We start from the raw sequence: 24,821 nt of genomic DNA, 5'->3' as shown, positions 1-24,821 counted from the left end.
ATTTAAACGAACGAACACGTAGATTAACAAACACCGCAAGCTCGTTTTTTCGTTCGTGTTCGTTTTTTGTTAAACGAACATGAACAAAATCATTTGTTTATATGTCAGTGCTTCTTTATTTATTGTCTAAATATATATCTTTTTTCGTATAACTATTTCTGAAAAACAAAACAACAAAGTGAACATATATATATATATATATATATATATATATATATATATATATATATATATATATATATATATATATATATATATATATATATATATATATACTAAAGAAAGAGAAAAAACAAATATTAAATTATTTTATTGGAAGACTGATAGTTATTCGGGTTATTGTTTTAATTTGTTTATTCGAAAAATAAAGTCAAAAAATTATTATAGAATTTAAACGAACAAAACGTGAAAAAAACGACATTAAAAAATATATTTAAATAAAACGTCAAAAATATTAAAAGATTTTTAAAACACAAAAGCAAAGATAAATAAATAAAGCAATAAATAAAAATATATAAATAATAATAATAATAATAATAATAATAATAATAATAATAATAATAATAATATGATTTTATATAATTTAGATAACTTATTTAAAAAATAAAAAGAATTTTAAAAATAATCTATACTAATTCTATTAAAATAAAGATAAAAAACAATTATATATATATATATATATATATATATATATATATATATATATATATATATATATATATATATATCAGTGTTGTAAAAATCCCGATTAATCTCCGATTAATCCCTAGACGCTACTTGACCGATTAGAGAGCGCCTAGCAATTAATCCATGCATATAAAATGACTGAAACAGTAGAACCCAATTAAATTTTAAAACTTTGAAGAAGTTATATCTCAATAGAAACTAGGGGTGCAAACGAGCCGAGCCGAGACCGAGCCTGGCCAGGCTCGGCTCGGGCTCGTTTAAGTTATACGAGGCTCGAGCTCAAGCTCGAGCTCAGCTCGATTCGAGCTTTCTTTTACTGAGCTCGACTCGAGCTCGTAAAGAATTATAGAAGCTCGGCTCTGGCTCGGGCTCGACTCGTTTTTCGTTTGTTGTGCCTTAATAAGCTTAAGCTCGGCTCAAGCTCGTTAAGAAGCTCGTTTACTAACACCCGAAATCCATATTTTCCCAAATACGTTTTTATTTTAATATATAAAAATAATAATAAATTTTATTATATAAAGGCTCGTTTAGGCTTGCGAGCCTAATCGAGCTTAATGACATAGGCTCGAGCTCGAGCTCGTTTAATAAATGAGCTTAATATTAAGCTCGAGCACGGCTCGGGCTCGTTTAAAACCAGTTTCGAGTCGAGCTTTTAACGTGCCGATCCCGAGTAGCTCGCGAGTAGCTTGGCTCGTTTGCACCCCTAATAGAAACTATTTGAGGTATGATTAGTATTGTATTTATCATATTAACCTATTTTGTGATGATATTAGTGGTATTTATGAACTTTTATATTATATTAGTCATATTTAATTTTTTAAAATCTAACAAATTAGCAATTAATGGTCCCCGATTAATCTCCGCCTAGCCGATTAATCCCTTGACCCCAGTCCACCGACTAGCTAACGTCGAACGATTTTTACAACCTTGATATATATATATATATATATATATATATATATATATATATATATATATATATATATATATATTGTTAAAAGAAAAAGAAAAAAGAAAGAAAATGGTAATTTGGTCATTTTAGATGGACCAAGGACCTGCAATGCAATTTTCACAAACCACATACATATAAGCTATCAAATTTTAAACTTAAATACCAAAAACTGATAATACAACCAAACCACATGGACCATTTTTGTAATTTACTCTAAATGTATATCTTTTTTTCATACCATCCATGTAATTGATTCTTAACTTTTAGTCAAATTACTTATAATCAAACTATTTTATAGATACGATCGTCGTCTCTCTTATGTATTTTTTTTATATTCCTATAAACTAATTCCAAGTACATATTTGATTTTTTATATATTCGTAAGAATCATCTTAATTATTAACTACTTATGCTTTTTTTATATTATATTAGAATCATATTTGTTTAACATAATGAATTAACAATTTGTGTTTCATAGGATTTGATCATGCCTGTTTTTTTGGTAGAGATTAGGTATGATATATGTTAGTTGATGAAGATAAATGTTATGTTACTTGATAGTATTCTTACAATGATTTGAAGATAACATTCTATTAGAATAAATTATAATTCTTTAATGTTTACTCTTGTAACATCCTAAAAATTTAAGACCGGGTTCTTAAATTAATATAGATAAATAAATAATAGGTGAATTATTTAAATAAATAATCAAGGGATAATCATATTATTAGTCGATATGAAGCTTACAAAGTTAAAGGTTGAGATGTTAACATTTCAAAGTTAAGGGACCCAAAGTGTCAATTTAGAAAAGTATGTTTGACCAAGAGTTGACTCACCAAGGTTAAATGGATGAGGAATGTTAAGAATGGGATGTTCAAGGACCCATTATGTCAACCTTTTAAGCAAATGTGAAAATAAATGAAGAAATGGTAAATTTGCCAAAAAAATGTAAACTAGAAGAACCAAATATGACAAATCCGAAAATAAGAATGCTTCCTCTTCAAACAAGAACGATAGGAGGAGAAGAGAGGAGATTGGATGGCGATTCAAGGTCAATAGAAACCCTAGGGGTCGATGTTAATCCTTCTTGGTTCATTTGGAGCAAGTTGTGAAGTGGTTCAAGGTATAATTTCTCTTCCTTTTCACCTAGAATTCGGATTTGAGAAGTGGGTTTGACCCCAATGTCGAATTTAGCTTATTATAAGGGTTAGGGTTTTGTTTTCTAACCTCCCTTTAGTTGTTTTGATGATCCCAATCTCAATCCAATCATCCTATTGATGGATTTGAGGATTTGGGTGAAAACACTCATGAACCCTAGAAATTCAAAATGAGGATTTCATGTTTATATGTTAGATTGCAACGGATTCAATGACCTAGATGATGTTTGAGGGCAATGAATCCAATTAGAATGATCAAACAATTTTATGATGGGAGAGTTTTGCATAAACATGGGTTTTAGATGGTTATGTGAGAAATTATGATGAAAACAATGAAATTCTTGGAATGTGAGCATTTGATGAGTATATGATACTCATAATCATGAGTTGATACTAACAATATGGTTTTAATTCAAGAACATGAAGGATTGAGTGATCTATAGTTGCATTTATGGAATAATTGGCCATAAGGGTATTTTGGGAAATCTATTGGTAATTACATAATAAATCTCATATAAGAAGTGAATGATATTCATGAACATGAATTGACACTCAAGAGATGATAGTGAAACACAAACATGAGGGGATGCTAGTAAGGTTCTAGCTCTAGTGATTGTTTGGGCAAAAAGGGCAATTTAGGAAACATGGAATGGAATTGAGGATTCCATAGTTGGATTAAGTATTTGCAATGATATTAATGATGTTTTATCTACTTGACAACACCCAATGATGTATTAAATGATTTAGGAATAAGTGATATTGGCTAAAGAGTGTTTTTGAGATAATTGAGCTCTTAAACCTTTCATTTGAGTGTTTGTAAACACTATAAACTTAGCATGTTGACTGAGGACTTAATGAATTAATTTGAATGTTTTGACATGATAAAACATCCTCTAGTAGTGCTTAAAGACCTTTATAGGTGTTCCAAATGGTTACATAAAAGACCAAAACCATTTAAGCAAGTTTAAGACTCAAAAGTGAGTTTTGAGGGTGTTTGGGCTGCTACAGGACGCGACCCGCGTGGTCAGGCATGCGGCCCGCGCACAGACAGCAGATTGTCCGGCTAGATGGGACTTTAGTAGTTTCCTCATAACTTTTGCATACGGACTCGGATTTACACGCGGTTTTCGCCTACATGCATATTTTTACATAAGGAATAGTATGAAACAACAAAATTTAGTAACAGAACCTTTTAGGAGTATTTTGGTCATTTTAATGACTTGTGTCCATGTTATATAGGTGTTGATTGAGAGTGTTTCTATAAGGAAAGGAACTAGAAGAAGCTAGCTAGCCTACGTGTGATTGAGGTGAGTACGTGTTGGAATTTTTCCCACTTTGGGGTACATGGAAAAATGATTTTATGATAATGAAATTCAATGCTTTTATATATGAAATGTTTTGAAATGAAAGTGTCAAATGTTTTTAGAAAGGGTATTTTGAAAGAGTGCCTTAAAGGCAAAAATGTTTTTGAAAGAAAAGAACGTTTTGGAAGATCGAATGTTTTGAAATATCATTGAAATGTTTTGAAATATAGATGCTTTACTTTAAAAATAATTTTATGATATTAATGTATGAAATGAGTAAAGCATGGAAAGTAATGAAAATGAATGGAAAGTAATGAAAGGAATTAGAAAGTAATGAAATGAAAACCGCCCAAGCCATGATACCTCGTAAGAGGCCTTAGAGGAATCTATCGAGGTGGCGCCTCCCCTTCACGAGATAGATGTCCTAATGGAAATGATGCCTTGGTGGATTGATTTGTTATTTCCACCTTGGTCTTAGACTTAGGAGTGGTTCCTTTATTGGACGTAGACCCTAAGTATAAAAATGGCAACGGTATGATACTAGAATTAGCCCTTAATGATTAAAGAAAATGAAATATGGAAATATGACTTTTGAAATGAAATGAAATGAGAAGATATGAAATGATATTTATGACATTTATGAAATGAGTTTTCCTTGAAAATGCTTGAAAATGTTCTATGGTCTAAAACTATGTTTCGCAAAGATGAAACGTTTTTTAATGAAAAAGTGATAAATGTTTTGGGTCTCAAACCCACGTAGCTCACGAGACATTATTGTCTTACATATCTCTTTTTAATGCCATGTATCTCAGGTTACACTTAAGGAGAGAGAATGATAGATGGAAGTTAAAAGTCAAGTGATAGAGAATGGAATGGAACTTGTTAAGTTCCTTATTAATTGTATTGATGTAATTCTTATTTGCTTGCTATGGTTATATTGATGCTTAATGGTAACACCCAATGTTTTAAATTTATAATGTTTATGTGGGACCGGTTTTTGTTAAATGCGGGTTAGCACCCGAATGTTTTTTTTAAACCATAGCATGAAAAAAATTTTGGAAAATTTGGGGTGTTACAACTCTATTCTATCATAATTTGTTGTTTTTATTCTCTTAGAATGTACTAAATTTTTTAATATTTGAAATTTGATTATGTTTTCTTTGTAGATTTAGGTTTTGAAGAGGGTGTCATTGATCAGGAAAAGGAAGAAAACATAGAGAAAGAAAGTATATTATAGCAGAATGTATTCTGCCATAATGTATAAAGTGTTTTTTAACAATAATATTCTTTCAGAATTTAATAGAGTTTTTGTTAGATTTTGATGTTTTTCTTTCTTTTTTAACCACTCTTAATTTTAATCGTTAAGAATAAATGTAATTCTTAAACCATTATTAGTAATATTTTTACAGGATGAATGTAATAATTGTTTATAGTCTTCTTCTTTATGAATTAATGCAATTAGCAATTCTTAAAAAATGAAATCTGTATTCTTTAGAAAATGTTATTTTTGATAATATGTTGTATAATTCTTTAAGAATGATAATTACAAAAAATATCTTGAACTGAACCATATTATGCAAGAATAAAATTGAAAATATATTTACTTGTTTATGGTTGACTTCCTGTCATTTTAACAGAATAAAATCGGTTATTATTAAAAATATATTAGAATTAAATTTGAATTAATTTTAAAAATTCAGATTTTAAAAAACAAGGGAATTAATTATCCCTAAAAATCTGAAAATTTTCTTTTTTTAATATAGCTTAATTGACAAAGTGAACAAAGTGTTTGGTAATGTAAATACGTTCAACCTCGCAAAACTATCGTTATTATCATGTATTCTCACTAATTCTTACTCAATTTTGTTTTCACGTATCATTTTTCACTCATTTTCACTTTTAGAAAATACGATTATCAATAATACATTCTGACAATATTCTAGCAAAATGAAAATCATAAAAAAGTTTATAACACCCTTCTATACTATTTAATTAGTGAGAATGCATGATAATGAAATTAGTTATGTAAGGTTGCACGTATTCACATTACCAAACAACATATTTTCTTAGTCGTTCTCACATAATAACATTGTCCACATGTCCGCACAATAAGTATTCATCCACATTTGACCCTTACCCTACACACACACACACACACACACACACATATATATATATATATATACATGCAGACACACACATATAGAGAGAGAGATCCTCTTACTTTTCTTTCTCTTATTATCTTCCTACACACTTAAGATTGTGACATTTGTCATATTTAATAAAATTGATAAATTTTTGTTACACTCATCATCATCAAAAAGTGATAGGATGATCGGTATGAAGAATAAGTAAAACTAAAACCATTTTAATTTTATGTGTTTATTAATTCAAATTAAACATGTGAGGAGACAATGTTATTAATTAATATAAACTAATATTCAAATTTGTAATCAGTATCATAACTAATATTTAAAAAAAAAGAGGTATATTCAATATTTGTAAAATCTTCACATTTGTGTGTCTTGCAAAACAAGTTAAGAAACTTGTTAGGGTTACAAAGGTAGCCTAATCAGACGGAATGTGTCGTACCCCAAGGGAGGCGCGTCGCGCCCAAAGATGCTCCAAGTTCTTTTTTTTGTGTTATCAATTTGGGTTTAAGGTCATGTCCATTAAACCCTAGTTTAGGGAATAGGATATCAGAAAATGGCCATAGGAAAAAAGAAAATTAAAATTTTGCACCTTAAACCCCAATATGCAATCATGATTATACACAAATTAAATTTGATATAATAGTGCAAATAACTATGAACTAAGGCTTTAAGATCACTATAAGGTTTTAAGCATACTAACACATAACATATGGTAACGGAAGCATATTATAATTTTCTAGTCAGAAGTTCAAACTAAACCTAAAAGGATCTTATGTCATACTATTATTGCAACTACAACAAAGTTAATATTACATACATCTTTATTTCCCAAAGATCTCATTACTTGCGATCTTGTTCTTGCCACTTTGATTGGATACCAAGGATTCAAAGGGGAATCTGTTAGATGCCATTTTAAGCATATTTCAGGGTAGTTTTATTGTCATTTTAGAATCATATTTTGTACATTTTCATGTCATTTATTTAAATAATGTTCAGCTCATGTATTCTATTAGAATTCTCATACTGCTCATGTTTTTATGTCAATTTCAGATAGTTCGAGTGGAGTGGAGCGGTGCTTTGGGAGCAATCGGATGCGCGTTTGGAGCTTAAAATGGATCTTGGAACTTATGGAGTATGTTAAGGAATGCTTGAAAGATGCTTTGGTCAAGAAACATTCGATCGAATTGATCACACGAAGATGGAATCTGCAATCTAAAGTTAAAAGATGTTGCTGGCAGCTTTGACCCCCTGTCAGTATTTTGACCGTATCTCATAAACCGTAACTCCGATTGATGTGATTCAAAATCATCTGAAAAGTAGAAGAAATTTCGGACGTCATAGGTAAAACATGTGATAGCAAATCTGGTCCACGCGATCGCATGGGGCCTTTATGCGATCGAAGCTTAGGTCGCAACTTGTCTTCGAAGTTTTTTTTTTTGTGCCAAAAATATATCCGGGAGTGAAAAATCAAAACATGCAATCGCAGGTTCCCTGTATGCGATTGCATGTTTTCCAAAAAGTGCCAAAATAGCATCCTACTTCATTAAAAAGACTCGAGACGCGTTTTCTTCAAAACATGTGATTGCAGGTTGTCTACATGCGATCGCATGCACGTCGTTTTTTATTGTTGGACGTATAAATAGACCCTGATAGCATCCCAGTAACCTAATTTGGAGATTACAAAGGTACCAGACGATGAAAATACGATTTTGGAGGTGTTTCTTCTTCGATTTCAACGATTTCTGAAGATCTGAAGACCGTGGATCATCTCCTTCAAGTAGATTAGTAAGATTAGTTGTTTGATGTCTCTTTTCATCTGTTTTTATCATATTTTAGCCATGTCAGGCTAAACCTTAGTTTTCAGTTCTGCAAAGACAAGTACTTTTCATGTGATTGATCATTATATCTGATTTTTGTTTTGTGTTTCTATCTAGATTCTTTAGTTTTGTTCTTAATAAATGTTTGATTTTGAGTATTGTTAGTCTGATCACCTAGCTAGGGTTTTATCATTCCAGTTAATTAGTTAATAGAATACGTAATTGTTCTTGTCAATTGGTAATAAGTAACAAGTAATAAATCAGTTCCGTATTTGGGTTTTGACTTTATTATAAACTGAAAAATCATACATTTACGCTTCCGAGCTTGTGAGAGTATTGAATATTGCTAGGAATTTTACATAGATCTTAATGCAACTTTTTTTATCTTAATTAAGAGCTTGTTTGTTTAGACAGTAAAAAGTTAGGGTTAATTGAAGAGTTTGTTTTGATTAACTAATTTAGGTAAAAGAGAAATTACTAGAGCTTGTTAGTTTTTCTCAGTATCAGCTTAGATAGAACGCATTCCGAATAATCAGATTTGGGTTAGTAACATGATTATGAAAGTCGCAGCAGAGCTGAAACCACTTTTATTATTGATTTTTGTTTAATTTAATATCACTGCAAATTTTAGTACTTTTAGTTTAATTCAAAATCCCCCCCCCCCCTTCTTAATAATTTCTGTCTTGACTAGATTGTGCCTGATGCTAAAAGGCATTCACGTTGAGGTTGTGTCCCTGAGGATTCGACCCTGCTTCCCTGTGCTACATTTTTAGTGCAACTAGTAGTGATAATTTATTTTTTTAATACACGTACGACAACTTGTTAACAAATTGGCGCCGTTGCCGGGGACACGGTGCTTTCTAATAGTTTTATACCAAGAATTTTTCGTTTAGATACACCTTTAGTTTTTTATCCAGAAATCGAGCGAACTGGAAGGAAACTGAAGAAAGAGGCAGCAAGAAAGAAACAATCAGCTGGTCTCTTTGCTTCATCATCTTCCATACCCCTAGAAACTTCCACACTACAAGGCACTCCCTTGTGGAACGAACCAAATCCAATTTTTCCGAAAGTACCCCAATCTTCTCCTCAAAACAGCCCTTATAAAACTTATTCCCCACCTTCCTCCATTAAATCTTAAACCACAGACACTTCAAATACTGAATCTAAAGAATCAGACATGAGTGGAGACGAAGCAGAAAAGACCCTTAGAGAGTGGGCCACTCAAGAGGTCAACCAGCAACCCCTTTGCATTACGTTTCCAGAAGCCCAAAACTTTGAAATCAAATCCATGATGATTCGTCTTCTTCCCACTTTTAGAGGATTGGAAAACGAAGAACCACATAAATTCCTCAAGGAATTTCATGTGGTTTGTTCAGGAATGAACCCTCATGTAGTTGCTGAAGACCAGATCAAGCTAAGGGCATTCCCCTTTTCGCTTCAAGATTCTGCAAGGGAATGGTTATATGAACTCTCATCTGGTTCCATAACCACTTGGACCGAGCTCGCGAAATTGTTCTTAGAGAAATACTTTCCAGAAACGCGAGTCTCCAGTATCAGAAGCGAAATCCTTGGGATCAAACAAGGAAAAAGAGAAGTTGTACATACTTACTAGGAAAGATTCAAGAAGCTTCTAGTACGGTGCCCACAACATGGGATCAGTGGTTATCAACTCTACAATTGTTTTGTGAAGGCCTAACACCTATGGAGAGGCTCTTGATAAATGCTTCTAGTGGTGGTTCTTTGGGTGGCATGACCCCAACTAAAATCAGAGAGCTAATAGAAAAGTTGGCGATCGAGTCTAAACATTCTGGGAATGAAGACAAGTGGTGTCCAGATCAGCCAAGGGGAGTCAAGGAAGTCAACAATCTTCATCTGGAAGCTCAAATATCTGAATTGAAAAAAGTTGTTCTGCTCTTGACTAAAGAAAAAAGAAGCTGCAAAGAAACAATGTGGGATTTGCTTGAAGACTGGTCACCCTACATATATGTGCCCAATATTGCAAGAGGATACAGTTGCAGTTAAAGTTGTCGGGGGCTACCAACAGAATTTTTAGCAACCTTCACAACAACATTCTGGAAGCTCTAGCATGGCCTTGGAGGATATTGGTAAAAGTCTGGCTACCAGCACTCATGCATTCCAGAACGAAACCAGAGCCAGTATAAAAAATATAGACCAACAGGTGTCTCAACTTGCCACTTCTATGGGTCGAGTGGAATATCAAAGAAAGTTACCAGGGCATACAAAAAACAATCCAAAGCATAATGTGAGTGTTATTTCCTTGAGAAGCGGAAAGACATATGAAGGCTCAAGCATATCTGAACCAGAAATAAGGCTGAGGAAGAATTTAAAGAAGTTATGGTTGAAGAAGGAGACGTGGAAGAGACGGAAAAAGGAGTTGAAAATGAAGAGTGTGAAGAGGTTTTGGTTGAAGAAGAAGCTGAAAAAGACAAAGAAAAAGAAACTCCAACACTACCCAAGCCAATTTTGAAGGAGAACAACCCACTACCGCACTTCCAATCGCGACTGAGAAGCACGAAACGCGAGCGCGAGGAAGAGGATATCATGGAATTTTTTTGCAAGGTTGAGGTAAATATCCCACTTTTAGATATTATCCAACATATCCCTTGTTGTGCTAAGTTTCTTAAAAATTTATGTGTTTCTAAGAAAAAAATGAAATTTAATGAAATTGTGAAAGTTGAAAAAATATATTCTTTATTTTACAAAAAGGTTTGCCTCCAAAATGCAAGGATTCGAGGATTTTCTCAGTTCCTTGTAAATTGTGGAACCTTGATTTTCCAAAAGCCATGCTTGATCTAGGAGCTTCAGTTAATGTCCTCCCATTTTATATTTTTGAAAAATTAAAATTGGGATCTTTGCAAAACACTAGGACAATTATACAGTTGGCTGACCACTCAACAGTACACCCAAAAGGTGTATTGGAGGATGTTCTTGTTCAAGTGGATAATTTGATTTTTCCCGCTGATTTTTACATTTTGGACATGGGAAACTTGGACACTTCTGATATGAACTCTATTATTTTGGGAAGGCCTTTTGTGAAAACTGCAAAAACGAAAATTGATGTTTTTAATGGAATAATTTCAATGAAGTTTGATGAGGAAGTGGTTAAATTTCAAATTAATAATTGATGATTTTCCTTCTGAAAATATTTCTGTCAATTATATGGGTTCCAGCAGTCCTTTATTAGAGGGTTGCTGTGAGTTTTCTAATGTCTCTATGCAAGAAAATTTTTTAGACAGGAATTCATCTGATAATATATCCAAGGAGCTGGCAGGAGATAAGCTTGGGAGGTAGAAGAGGTTGAGCTGGAGTCTACTAAGAAAAAATTAGATACAAATTTGAAAAGAAAAAAACTTTTGGAAGAAAATGAAGGAAATGTGATTTCTGGTATGAATCTAAAACGAAAAGAATCTGAAGAGAAGATTTATGGGAAAAAGAATAAGAAGATCAGAAAAAGGAAGAAATCAAACCATCTGGAAGACTTATCTGAAGATTATGTAGAGTCTTTCAAGTCTGTTGAACAAGTCCCAGATCCACCAATCTTTCCATATTTGAAGGGATCTGGAGTCACAAGAAAAAGAGTTGAGCTTCAGAAGTAGTCCCAACCACACCAATTAATTAATCTGGTTAGGCAAAGTCGAGCCAACGACTTTAAAAATGGGCAGCTTTCCGGGAGGCAACCCAATGAGTAGTTTTTAGTTTTTATGCTTTCAATAAAGAGATGATCACAGTTCCAAGCAAGCTAGGGGGAAAATCAGAGGAACGGCAGAGTTGTCAGATTTTTCGCCACATCTTCGTCAAAATCAGATTTCTGCAATTTTATCAGGTACAATTTTTCCTAGCTGTACATTTTTGTTTTTATTTGCTTTATTAATCTGTTCATTCATCTCTAAGCATTGAGGACAATGAATCATTTTAAGCTTGGGGAGGGGGTTAGTATAAATAATTGCATTTTTTGTTAAAATTTTTAATTTTTTTTCAGTTTTTCATTTAAGATTTTCAAATTTTGTTTTTCTTTTTTGCATTTTATTTTCTGCATTGTGTCCAAAAAATATTATATTTTCCTTTTTATTTTTCTGCATTAAAAAAAAACAAAGGTAACCCAAAAATATTTTATTTCTAGTTGTTTTTAATTTTATTTTCTGCATATAAAATTTTTAAAAAATCAAAAAGAAAATGAAAATTTTTGAAATATACATGAGATGAGGATTCTTTTTACATTTGATAGCTCTATTAAGATGAAGTGTGATAGTTCCTCATAACAATCAATTTTAAGAATTATCTTTTCAAGTGCTTTAAATGTTTTCAATATGAACCAACATATGAGTCAGATAATTTTTACAATGGAAGTGTGGGATGGAAACACGAGCAGTGTTTTAGAATTAATTTCCTTAAATACCTTAAATAGAACCTGGATTGGATAACCCTTATCATTACTTGAAGTACTGAACCCTATACTTTCTGCGCATTTTGAGGCTAGGAGGGAACTCTTGTTATACCCACAACTTATTATCATTTTTGAAGTATTGAAGATATGGTAGGCCTCAAAGTAAAATTCACGCTCAGTCAATATATTTGTTAAAAATGGTACATCAAGCAACTTGAAGAAATCTGCAATTCAAAGTTAAATCAAAGTTAAGTTCAAGTCAAAATCAAGAACCAAACAAGTTAAATCTGAAGAGTTGATGAAGACAAAAGAAGACGTGTGGTATAATGAGATTGATCCCTCGATAATAGAATCATAGGGGTAAGCTTGAATTTTTTTGTCCATAATGGAGCTTACCGCGTTTACTGGACGATTTCGGGAAAAAAAGGAGGGGTTGGTCAAACTAAGTTTTTATAAACGAATTTTCGTGAAAGGAGCCAAAGTGGGACAATTAGTCTTCATTAACTGATAAGGCGATTTATAACTCACACTTTCTCTCTATCTTGTGATATATATATATATATATATATATATATATATATATATATATATGTATATGTATTGGAGAGTCATGTACGAGAGCAAGACAAAGATAAAGAAAGAAGAGGATTATAAGAATTATAATCCAAAGTAAGATGATGTACTTGGGTTATACACTTAAGATCATGTATATGAGCATGTATGTATAAAGTATGTAGATATATATAGAGAAAGAATAAGTGTGTTATGATTAATATCCTTAAGAGTAGATAAAGAAAGTATGGGATTATATGCCTTATAATCCTATGTAAGAGTAGATGATGAGAAAAGGTATGTGTGTATACCTAAGAGAGTTTAGATAAATATGGAGAATGATTATATGTAATATAATCATAAGTGTATGTATCTATGTCTAGACATGATGGTATTATGTAGAATACATATATGTTACTATACATAGATAAAGAGTAAGTACTAAATGATTTAAGTACTAGAAGTGTAATAGAAGATCTCTTGATGAGATAAAGAGATAGAATGTATGTGGTACAAGCATTATGTGACAAGTCATATAATATAGATGTATAGAAATATGATTCCTTCTAGAATGAGATGATGATTCCTTAGGGAACATAAATAGATGATCCCTTTAGGGATGTAGATACACGATTTTGGTGGGAATCAAAGATTATGTATGATTAGAAAAGATAGAGAAAAGGTTCCATGAGTGGAACAAGGCAATGGAGTTCCTTTAAGAAATTATAAATAACCCTTGATGGGTTAAGAGTAAGGAATAAGTAAGGGATTCAAGAGTAAGAAGAAATATTAAAATCCACGAGGGATCATAAGAGAAAATGGTAAGACCATATAAGAATACCTGGTAAAGCTAGTGGGATGTTGATACCCTTAGAAGATAAAGAAGATTAGAGTATGAGATGTAACTGTTAGGTCTAGATGAGAACATAGTGTTGAGGCACTAGAGATGAGAATAAGGTAGAGAAAGAGTAAAGTAGAGAATAGAGTTAGAGACAGAGATAGAGTATGTAGAGAGTATGAGATCAGCCTGACAAAAGGCTAAGAAATATAGGAGAGACAGATGATTGGTAAGAATAATAGTGTGTTATATTAGAGAAGAATAATATAGGATAAAGTATAAGTATGAGAGGATAGAATGTTGAGGCATGAGGAGAGATAGAATAATAGAGATAGATATGATGAGATGAGAAAAACTGGCAATCTATACCATGAGAAGAAGAGTTTAAGAGGTAGAGTATGAGATAGAAGAGAAGATGAAATATTAGAGTATGAAAGATAAAAAGAGCAGATGCATATGAAAATAGAAAGAATATAACTCACTAGATATTATTGTCTAATGGCACAACAGATGAATATGAAAATAGCTAGAATATAACTCACTAGATATAATTGTCTAATGTTGCCAGGTTCAGTAGCAACATCCGTGGTACCAGAAGAGAAGACAAGAGCACAAGGACTTAGACTAGGTTGTTATCATAGTTGTAATTTTTTGTTGTTATTTTATGATAAAAAATTATTATAAACCCATGGCTATGCCCAAGATATAAAATGTTTTTATTTATATGAGTTAATAGAATTCCACAATTTTTTTGTAATAACTCTGATAATCTCATTAGATTAGATGATAGAAAGTATGTGTCATTACACTAGGCATCTATACACTAAACTGAGTTAACAAATAGGTGTGTTTTTCAAATTGTTTACTATTTTGTATTGATTTACATGCTATAGTAATTATTGTAACATTCGATTACACATTATTGTAATAGTACGCTAAAAAGATGCATCATCAATTATGTAAATATTTTTCAATAATAACAAAGTAAAAAATCCAAATCGTGGATGACAAAAAGAACAATAATAAAAAGGGTCAATATTGTTTTATGTGATCAAATATCTATTGGATTAGTGTCCAAGCCTGTAACCATATTTGGTAAGTACTTGACCCGGTTGTGCATGGTCCTTTTGGGTTGCCTTCACTAAAACAACTTGACTGGAGAAATAATAGAGAAAGAGGTTATTATGGTTTATTAATATATTATATGAATAATATATTAAAGGATAAATCATATTTATTTAGTTAACATTGGTCAAGAATTAATTAAGAATTAATTTTGTGATTAAAAGAAGTTAACTAAACTAGGGGTTGAATTGTAATTATGTGATAGTTGCAAAATAGGGCAATGGATGCCCTATGGGATAGGGTGGACGAATTCAAGGGGATAAGGCCTTAGAATTCGTCTATGATAAGGTTTCTAGGGTTATCCTTTAGACTGCTTGGTGGGCAAGTAATCAGATAAGGATAATGACTGAAACCCTAATCCCTGCACCTATATAAACACCCCTTGGCATATGAAATTCGTCCATGACTTGATCCCTAGGGTTCCAAGATCCGAATTTCATACATCCTCTCTCTCTCTCTCTCTCTCTCTCTCTTGCATCTCCATTTGCTCTTGGTGTTTGTGAACCATTAGAGGTACTACACTTGTGGTACTTGCTTTCAAAGACAAGAAGATTCAAGATTTAAGTTGTTATTACAATATAACAACAAGAAGTATGTATTTCATCCTTCTTTGTGATTTTCGAAATTACTAGAAGCATGCTAGGTTTCTTTATGTGTTCATAATGTTGTATAACTAATAGTGATAACATAGATCCAACTTTAGGGTTGCATGGACACATAGGATTGTTTGTATAAAACCCATGAGTGGTATCAGAGCCATTGGTTTTTATTTTCAATTAGCATTATACAAATGTATGAACTTGACAAATTAGGGTTTATGGCCAATAAACCCTAGGAGACATGAATTTTCGAAATTAGGGTTCTTGAACCCTGATTTACGAAATTTGGTTAGGGTTTCACAAGCCCTTTCCTTAGCCTCCAAGATTTTGAAATTGGTTAGGGTTCCCAAACCCTTTCCTCAGCCTCCAAGTTTTCGAATTCTAGGGTTATCCAACCCTTGAATTTTGAAATTTGCCTCCTTCCCCAAGATAAGATCCTATTTTTTAGGGATTTGGATAAATGTCATATCTTGTAATTATCTTTAAGTGTTTAAATTTGGTAATTAAAGATTTTGAATTATCTCATCCCATAATTTCGAGTTTTAGGGGATTTAAGGGATTAGGTTAAATTAATTGTTTAACTTAAAAGATATCCTTACCAAAATAGAAGATAATTGTCAAATTAATTAGATAACCATTGCCTTCTATGATAAACTTGATTTATTTGAATTATTTGATAGATTATCTTGCAAGAAATTGAATTAGGTCATATTTAGATAATTACTAATTAATTGGTTAATTATTATTATTTGTAATTTGATCTAGAATGTTCTTGCTTATGTTTTGAAAAGTTTCAAAACTTGCCCTCAAATTTTAGAATTTAAATTTTGATTAAAAGTTTAATTTTAAAATGTTAAATTCTAAAACCCTAGTTTTGAAAAGTTCAATTTTCACCCTTTTGGTTTTATTAAGTTAATTAAAAGTATAATTAAAAGAAAGTTAATAAATCCATCATCATTTGGTTTATATTTGATTAAAGTAAAAGTGTAATTTATAAAATTGAACCACATAGTATTTTAAAAGTGTAAAATACACTCTTATACTATATATAACATTAAAAGTCTAATATTATATATGTATAACTTAAATGTTAGTCTTACCGTTAGTAGGCCTTATTCACGAAGCTAGTATATAAGGGGTGTTTAAGGAAATTGCCTATAAAATGAAGATTGAATGGGTATCCACTCTTACCCACCGCACTCTTGACTAGTGGAGGGTCGTTAGCCGAACCGGTAGGATAAGGAAAACCCTCTCCTCATTAAAAGTATAATGAAATATAAAGTAACTAAAAGTTTTACAAAATTCCCAATCTTAGTTACTTTAGGCAAAAGTGAATTGATGCAAATCCATAAAATTGCACTTTGTACCCTTGCTAAGACGTTAGTGGAGCGTGTGTGGTTAACCGGCACACTAATTGGGTTCTAAGCAAAGGCGGCAAAGGGTGACTCCATGTTTTTCATAGTTCGATGGAGCATGAGTGGTTAACCGGCACATCGAATAGGTGACTGTAACATTGGGGGCACCATGTATATTTGCATGGTTATTCACACCCTGTTTTGTGATCCTCGGCATCCCAGTCACAAATCGAGGGGCATATCGAGATTTAAACATGCCATTGAAAAGTTTAATGAATCTCAAAAGATCTAGGAGTTTTCAATACATTTAAGACTTAAATTATTTTTCGTTTTTTCATGGTGGAAAATTAGTGAATCATCATTCACTAACCTTCAAATGTTCTGTGAGTTGGATTATGACATCCCTCTTCCAATTTGTAGGATGTTGTGTTGGATCCTAGCCTTAATTTCTCATTTGTGTGTTTCATTAAGGATTCAATCAACTAACTTGAATTTTCTTCCATTTTGTAGATGTCTGATTCTAACCATGGTCTTCCTGAATCCCAAGGAAAAAGTGTTCCTGTTGAAAATGAAAGCTCGTTCCAAAGTGAAGGTTGAATGTGGACTAACTTGATTTCACTTCCTCCTTCTCCTCCTGTTGTTCTCCCTGACCAACAAGAACGAAGACTTGAAAGGTTCAAGATCACCGAAGCCCTGTTGGCAATGAAACATGAAGATGGTAAACCCGTGTGTGCTCACGTTCTAGCAATGAAATCACACATCGATAGGTTGATAATGTTGGGTGGCACTTTACCAGAGAAGTAGGTTGTAGACTGGGTTCTTCAGTCACTTCCTAAATCATATAATGAGTTCATAAGAGAGTATTATATGATGGATCTTGATGCAACCCTCATTGACCTGACTTACAAGCTGATTGCTGTTGAATCAGAAATGATTTGGTGAAGCACTGGAGCAATTTTGTCTAAAAACTCAACCTACCATGTTTCTGTGGATACTCCAGAAAAATCCACTTGTTTCCATTGTCATGAAAAGGGGCATTGGAAATGAAGCTGCCCAGAGTACCTGAGAGATCTAAGAGATGGGAGAGTCAGGGCGTATGGCTCTGCTTCAGGTAAAATCCACTATCTAACTCTATTAAATTCCTATTCATTGAATCTTAATACATGATGTGATATGATTACGTTTGGATGTTTTACAGGATCAAAGAAAAGAGAGGAAGCTTGATAGAAGAGCAAGATGGGTCTGATCACAAAGAAATGGATTACGATCACATGGATTCGAAGATCAGATTTTGAGCTTAGAGAGTTATGATAGATTTGTTAGGAATATTTAGCTACATAGTTTTTCAATTTGATTTTGCATTGTAAGGACAAATGTTTTCCGCTGCTTTTATGAATAAAATAAATTTTGTTTGACTTATTTATTTATATCCTTGCAATGAAATCGTTATGAAAAATTGATGTTTGCAATAAATGGATGTGATTCTTAGTTATATTATTTATGGAAATGTTGAAATTGTCTAAGTAAGGAAAGATTCCCATCGCCCAAGTTTCAATTGGACAGAGTCTTGGAATCATATGATTTGAATCATGTGATGTATGGAAATCTTGATACTTAGAAATTTTAAGAGTAATTCCATGACAAAGAGTCAAGTGAAGGACTAGAAGGTCTGGTACACAGTGTTGTGCGCTAGTAAACTCTACCATAAATAACAATAAAATTATTCGTCATGATTTACTAAAGGCTTAGTAAATATGGTTATGCTTACAAATTAAGTCTCAATAATAGCAGAAAGATAAAAAGTTTCTCCAATCTAAGAAGAAGGGAGAGTACTTTTGTATCGCGTTTTATGATCATCTTGATAATTGTAAGAACCATATTACAATTCATCCTCTAAGGACACCTTAGTGCACTAGTTTGGATAAGAAGATGAATCAGGAAGTGTTGTAGTGGTTGAGTCATTAAGATGAATCATACTTCGTTCCAATATCGAATATTAAAGTTAAGATTGTGACATCGAGTGACACATCTTAAGTAGGTTTATAACACCTAAATGTGGAATAGAGAAAGTTTTATTATTCCTACACATTTAAAATTTGTAAGTTGTGATGTCTTGAAGAAGACAAAGACCAACTAAAACAAATTAAGTTAAGTATTAGTCTTGATAGAATTATGCACTAACTCTTGAATGTTTGTTTCTTGACAAGAGAATAATATATGTCAAGAGGTCAGTGAGAGTCTATATGATCTTGAAAAATTTTCAAGAACCAATAAAGAATAAACCTAATTAATAATCACTAGCACACGACTTGAGGTTTCTAACCTATCGTGTTGACATATTCTCGTTTCTGTGCCATTCCAGTTTAGTCAATTATGCATGTGAGTTCTATGAGTTCTCAATGGATTGCATAGAGGCATGGCACCTTGATCAATGGAAAGTACATTGAAAAGTAGGGGTGAGCTGCTCAATAACTTGGAAGCAATGGTGGGACCCTTGATAGCAAAAAATCAAGAATAACAAGTTCTACCCATAAGAGTTTGGATTTGTCACTAACATTTTCTTATGATTATGGTTATGACAAATTCACATGGATAAGAGCACATACACCATAAAATGTAAGTGTCATAAGGTTTCTCTCCTTCATGAAAATGATTGTGAGGAAACGCTTTCACTAAGAAAGATTTTGAAGATAGCATTGTGTAATTTGGATTACGGCATCCCTCTTCATAGTTCAAATTGTGGGAAATGGCAAATAGATCTGAACATTTTTAGACTTATCGCTATGAGTTCTAGAATCGTTTAAACACACACATATGAGTTGTCGAAGGAAAGGTGTATGAGGTTGAGAAGCTTAGATAAAGTCTTATCAAAGCATCTAGTATTAGAAATATGAACTTAAGAAATTCAATAAGCATTATTTTCTTGAAGTTCAACTGATTTCTGAATACATGTCAAAGCTAGTGGGAGCATATGTAACAACCCATCTCTAGTATGTTGCTTCCATGATATTTATTTAGAAGTTTTCTAGAGGGACTCGGCGAGTCTATAGCCCGACTCGTCGAGTAGGGACGGGATTTCGAGCACGTGTAAGTCGGCGACTCGGCGAGTCCATATTCGGGACTCGGCGAGTCTACCTGCCAGGAAGAAACCCTAAATCCCCGGGTTGCTCACTATTTAAGCAATGTTATGTGCCCCAAACTCGCCTCCCTCACCCTCAGAGATCCTATGAGAAACCCTAAACCATCCCTTGATTTATTAAAGTGTTTTTGTGTGAATTCTTGAAGGCTTGAAGAAGAAAAAGAAGGAAGGTCCAAAGAGAAGAGGTGTAGAGCAAAGATCCAAGGTCAAAATCAGAGTTCATTGAGGTATTTCTCAGATTCCTTCTGTTTTATGCTTTAAACCTCCATTAGAACACTTCTAGGGCTAGTTTGATGTATTTTCCAAACCTTGTAGTTGTATGGATGCCTTAATAGGTCGAGATATCCCTAGATTTGTTCATTTAGGAGTTGTAGAGCCCGGATCTATTGCCTTTTTGAAGATGTTTTGCATGAGAACCCTAGATCTAGCCTTTATTATGCTTTTTGAGCCTTATAATCTTCATGGATGCTTATGGGCCCGTAAAGATAGAATATTTACATGCTAATCGAGCTAAGGGAGCCCAGATCTATAAGTTTTATATGTTGGATTCAAGCAGAATCGAGTTTAGAGTAGCTGCATGCAAGCGACTCGGCGAGTCGAGTCGTGAGTCCCCGATTTTCCCCTTTTTGAGTGATGTCGAGTGGGGACCAGTGAGTAGTAGAGTGGACTTAGTGAGTTGGAGGTCAGACTCATTAATGGAGGGACTCGACGAGTTGTTCATACAACTCGGCGAGTCCAAGACAATCTTCTTAGCTCAAGAACAACTCGTCGAGTCGGATGCAGATTGCCTGAGTTTTAGAATCGAAAGGGAACTCGTCGAGTTGATGCCATACTCGACGAGTAGCCACGAGTAGGGTTGAGAAGTGAGAATAGAGACTCGGCGAGTTGGCGGCCCAACTCGGCGAGTCAGGTCAACTGTAGGTTGACTTTGACCGGGAGAGTTGACTTTGACCAGGGGTAAAAGAGTCATTTTACCCCAATGCAATGATTAGTATTTGATTGAGTGTGTTTATGGAATTGTAGCCGGGGAGATACCGGAGCAGCAGCAGATAGCTTCCAGAGCCATACAGACAACAGCCAGTTCAAGAGGTGAGTTTCCTTCCAGTAGGAACGGGTCTACGGCCACAATGCCGGCCCGTTTAGTTAGCAGTAGTTCCGGACTTCATTCAGATGCAGTAGTTAGAGTGCTTGATGTCTTTGTGATTCAAGCATGTTTTTTTGTTATGTGTTCCGGACTTCGGTCCGATGCAGTATATGTGTTAGCAAATACGTGTTTATGTTATGCTATGTTCAGATAGTTCCGGACTACGGTCCGATGCAGTTAGTTCCAGACTCCGGTCCGATGCAGGGGACAAGGTCCCAGTCAGTTCCGGACTTCGGTCCGATGCAGCTAGTTCCGGACTTCGGTCCGATGCAGTCAGTTCCGGACTTTGGTCCGATGCAGTTAGTTCCGGACTTCGGTCCGATGCAGTCAGTTCCGGATTTCAGTCCGATGCAGTGGGCAAGGCCCAGTATGTGCTTTATTTGTTATTGTGTGGTATGTGGTAGTTTGGGGGAGCTCACTAAGTTTCGTACTTACGGTTTCAGTTTTTGGTTTCAGGTACTTCCGCAAGTAAAGGGAAGAGCTCGGGATGATGGCATCGCACACACCACAGCTTCAGTTTTGTCCTGGGAGTTGATTCAGTTTCTTAGATATGTTTTAATACAGTTGTGACACAGTTTTTCTCACAGTATTTTAGTATGGTTTGAGATACGCAGTGTATGGTTTTGTTATGTGATATTCAGTTTTATGATTTTTGGTTATATTAAAAATGAAATTTTCGGGTCATATTTTTGGGATGTTTCAAGTTGGTATCAGAGCCTTGGTTTGAGGGATTCGGATACACTTCCGGGTGTATCTGAACTCAAACTAAGGGAAAAATAAAAAGATTTTCAAAAGGAAAATGTTTTCGAAAGAATTTTAAAAAGCACTTAGAAAGAAAAGAATTTTTAAACAAGATAAGGGTGTGGTGCATGCGATCAGCCGAGCTCAAGTAAGTACTCCCAAATTACCCATACAAGTTTATTAGTTCAGTTTCAGTTTTAGTTCCAGTTTCAGTTTCAGTTTCAGTAGAACAGCATGCTAGTATAGGACTAAGGATCTAGGAGGATGCCTTATGTGCCTACTATATGTGTTTCAGCTTTATGAGAATTGCATGCTAGTATTGAGTAGACAACAGTAGGATAGCCTGTTTAGGTTATGCCTGATAGTATGAGTTTAGCATTGTATGCTAGTACAGTTTTCTCGTTATGAGGATAGAATTGCTTGAGTAGTTTCTTGTGTCCGAATGCTGCTTGCTTTGTGCTTTGTGGGACTCCGAGTGATGGGAGTTAGCCATTAGGTGAATACGTCACGTCACATGTGATCAGGGTTGAATAATCTCAGAGTGTTGGATTTGGCCCTATTGCGCAGCTCTTGTTTGAGTCCAACCGTTGTAGGGACGAGCTTTTTACTCGAAGGATTATCTGAGCCTCATCACATGTGATGGTATTCAGGTGATGGCTAATTAGCATTATAAGGAGGCCTTCAGCAGCTGAGGACTGCTTTGAGTGGAGTCAGAGATTTCCCTAGGGCAAGCCTAGGATGAGAGTAGCAGAGATCAGTAGTATTAGTAGTGACTTGGTGGAGTCAAGGCAGTTCTTGAGGAAAGTACGGATAGATGTGGAAGGTAGTATGGGCCCGTACTACTGAAAGCAGAGGATCCGTACTCGAATCAAGGAAGGCTGAGGCAAGACCAGGAAGCTAGTAGTAGTATCAATGATCCCTTGAGATATTTCAGTTTTCTGATGTTGCCTTGATGTGTTTCAAAATGGTGGTTTTACGTTCGAGGCTAGTAGATGGCAGTACCGGTGCCGGGGAGGGATCAGGATTAGGCTCGGGGGCCGAGCGTATGGATGAGCAGACCAGAGAGTTTCTTTCTTCAGAGATTACTCGTATCATACTGGATCAGACTCTTGTGATCTTCAGCTCGATCAATGAGAGTATCCTAGAGCTGATGGATGAGAGGTTGGGCACCTTCCATGCCGAGGTGGCGGCCATGATGGGGTCGCACACACTTACTTTCAGGGAGTTCAGGGCATGTGGAGCTCCAGATTACCACGGGGCGCGGGACCCCATAGCGAGTACTAGATGGTTGGCGGATGTGGCCAACGCTTTCCGCACAAGCAGGTGTCCCGAGGGGGACAAGGTTAGATTGGCGTCCTGTCTTCTAAAGGACAGGGCACGGGATTGGTGGGAAGAGGTCGGACATACCGTTGGAGATGATGCAGCGCTAGATGCCATGACCTGGGCTGATTTCTCTACCAGGTTCAGGGCGGAGTTTGCACTGGTTATTGAGGTGCAGCAGTTAGCTAGAGATTTTCAAGACCTCACCCAGACTACAGAGACCGTGGCGGAGATTACCACCAAGTTCAGGGAGAGGGCTCTTCTCGTTCCTCAGTATGCAGCCGATGAGGAGATGAAGAAGGCCCATTATCATGAGATGTTGTGGAGCGATATCCACAAGTTTGTGAGCCAATCCAGCTGTAAAACGCTGGATGACATGATTGCTAGGGCTCGGGAGAGGGAGATTGACCTTGAGATGGAGAAGAAGAGGAAACCGGAGGCGGTTTTGGGTACAAGTAGTTCGGGAAAAAAGCCCAAGGTTTCAGATCACAGATCCAGGAGTCAGCAGAGCCACGGTCGATGTGGCAAGTGTGGGAGATTGCACGATGGGGTGTGCAAGGCAGGGAGTTCCGGCTGCTACAAGTGCGGTCGGACTGGGCATTTGAGCAGGGATTGTACGGCCCCTGCTACCGTCATTGCAGCATCAGATCTGATTTGCTTTCAGTGCAATCAGAGGGGACATAAAAAGTCCCAGTGTCCGAGTTTAGCTGCAGCAGGGAAGGTGGTTGCACCTGCCCCTGCTACTTTGAGGATTACAGATGGCTGGCAGGGCCGAGCCAAGGCGCCAGTGGCGAAGAGTAGAGCTTTTCAGATGACAACAGAGGAGGCACAAGCGACTCCTGATGTAGTAATGGGTATGTATATTCCCTTCATCTCTATATTATTATTGATTGATTATTGCTTATGATTATATGTTTTGTATAGGGTCGTTCTCTGTGAACGGCATTTCTGATACAATATTATTTGATTCGAGGGCTACCCGATCGTTTGTATCGCTAGCGCTTAGCAAGAGATTTAGTAGAGCTCCAGGGGAGCTGGATTTTCCATTAGAGGTTGAGATAGCAGATGACAGGACCGTGAGGGTCGCCAGAGTGCATAGAGGATGTTCTCTTCAGTTGTTCGACGAGCAGTTTTTCGGTGGACTTGGTCCCTATTCCCCTGCGAGGGAATAAGGTTATAGTAGGCATGGATTGGTTGAGTCCCAATGGGGCGGTGATTGATTGTGAGCTGCAGCTAGTGAGAGTTCGCACTCCTAGTGGGGGAGAGTTAGTGATTCAGGGCGAGAGGCCATAGCACGGACCAGCTTTTTGTTCAGCCGCGAGAGCGAGGCGCTATTTTCAGCAGGGTTGCGTCGGATATATAGCTTATGTTGTAGATGCCCGGGAGAAGGGTAAGGTGGCAGTAGATGATGTTCCGGTAGTGCGAGACTACCCTGATGTATTCCCAAAGGATTTGCCTGGGATACCTTCAGAGAGACAGGTCGAGTTCGGGATTGATCTGATTCTGGGTGCGGCGCCGATAGCTAAGCACCGT

General features: G+C 35.2%; 1 protein-coding gene across 1 annotated transcript; it reads left to right on the top strand.

The window, feature by feature from the left end:
* The first annotated feature begins 9,247 nt into the window (after positions 1-9,247).
* Positions 9,248-9,682, top strand: LOC145051219 (uncharacterized). Its single transcript, XM_078999325.1, has one exon. It carries the CDS (start codon positions 9,248-9,250, stop codon positions 9,680-9,682), a length of 435 nt encoding a protein of 144 aa, XP_078855451.1.
* The last annotated feature ends 15,139 nt before the right edge of the window (positions 9,683-24,821 follow it).

The sequence above is a fragment of the Lactuca serriola genome, chromosome 1, assembly GCF_051521515.1.
Source record: "Lactuca serriola cultivar US96UC23 chromosome 1, Lser_US96UC23_V15, whole genome shotgun sequence".
Classification (NCBI taxonomy): domain Eukaryota; kingdom Viridiplantae; phylum Streptophyta; class Magnoliopsida; order Asterales; family Asteraceae; genus Lactuca; species Lactuca serriola.
Note: the sequence above shows the minus strand (reverse complement) of the source record. Positions and strands in the feature narration are given on the sequence as shown.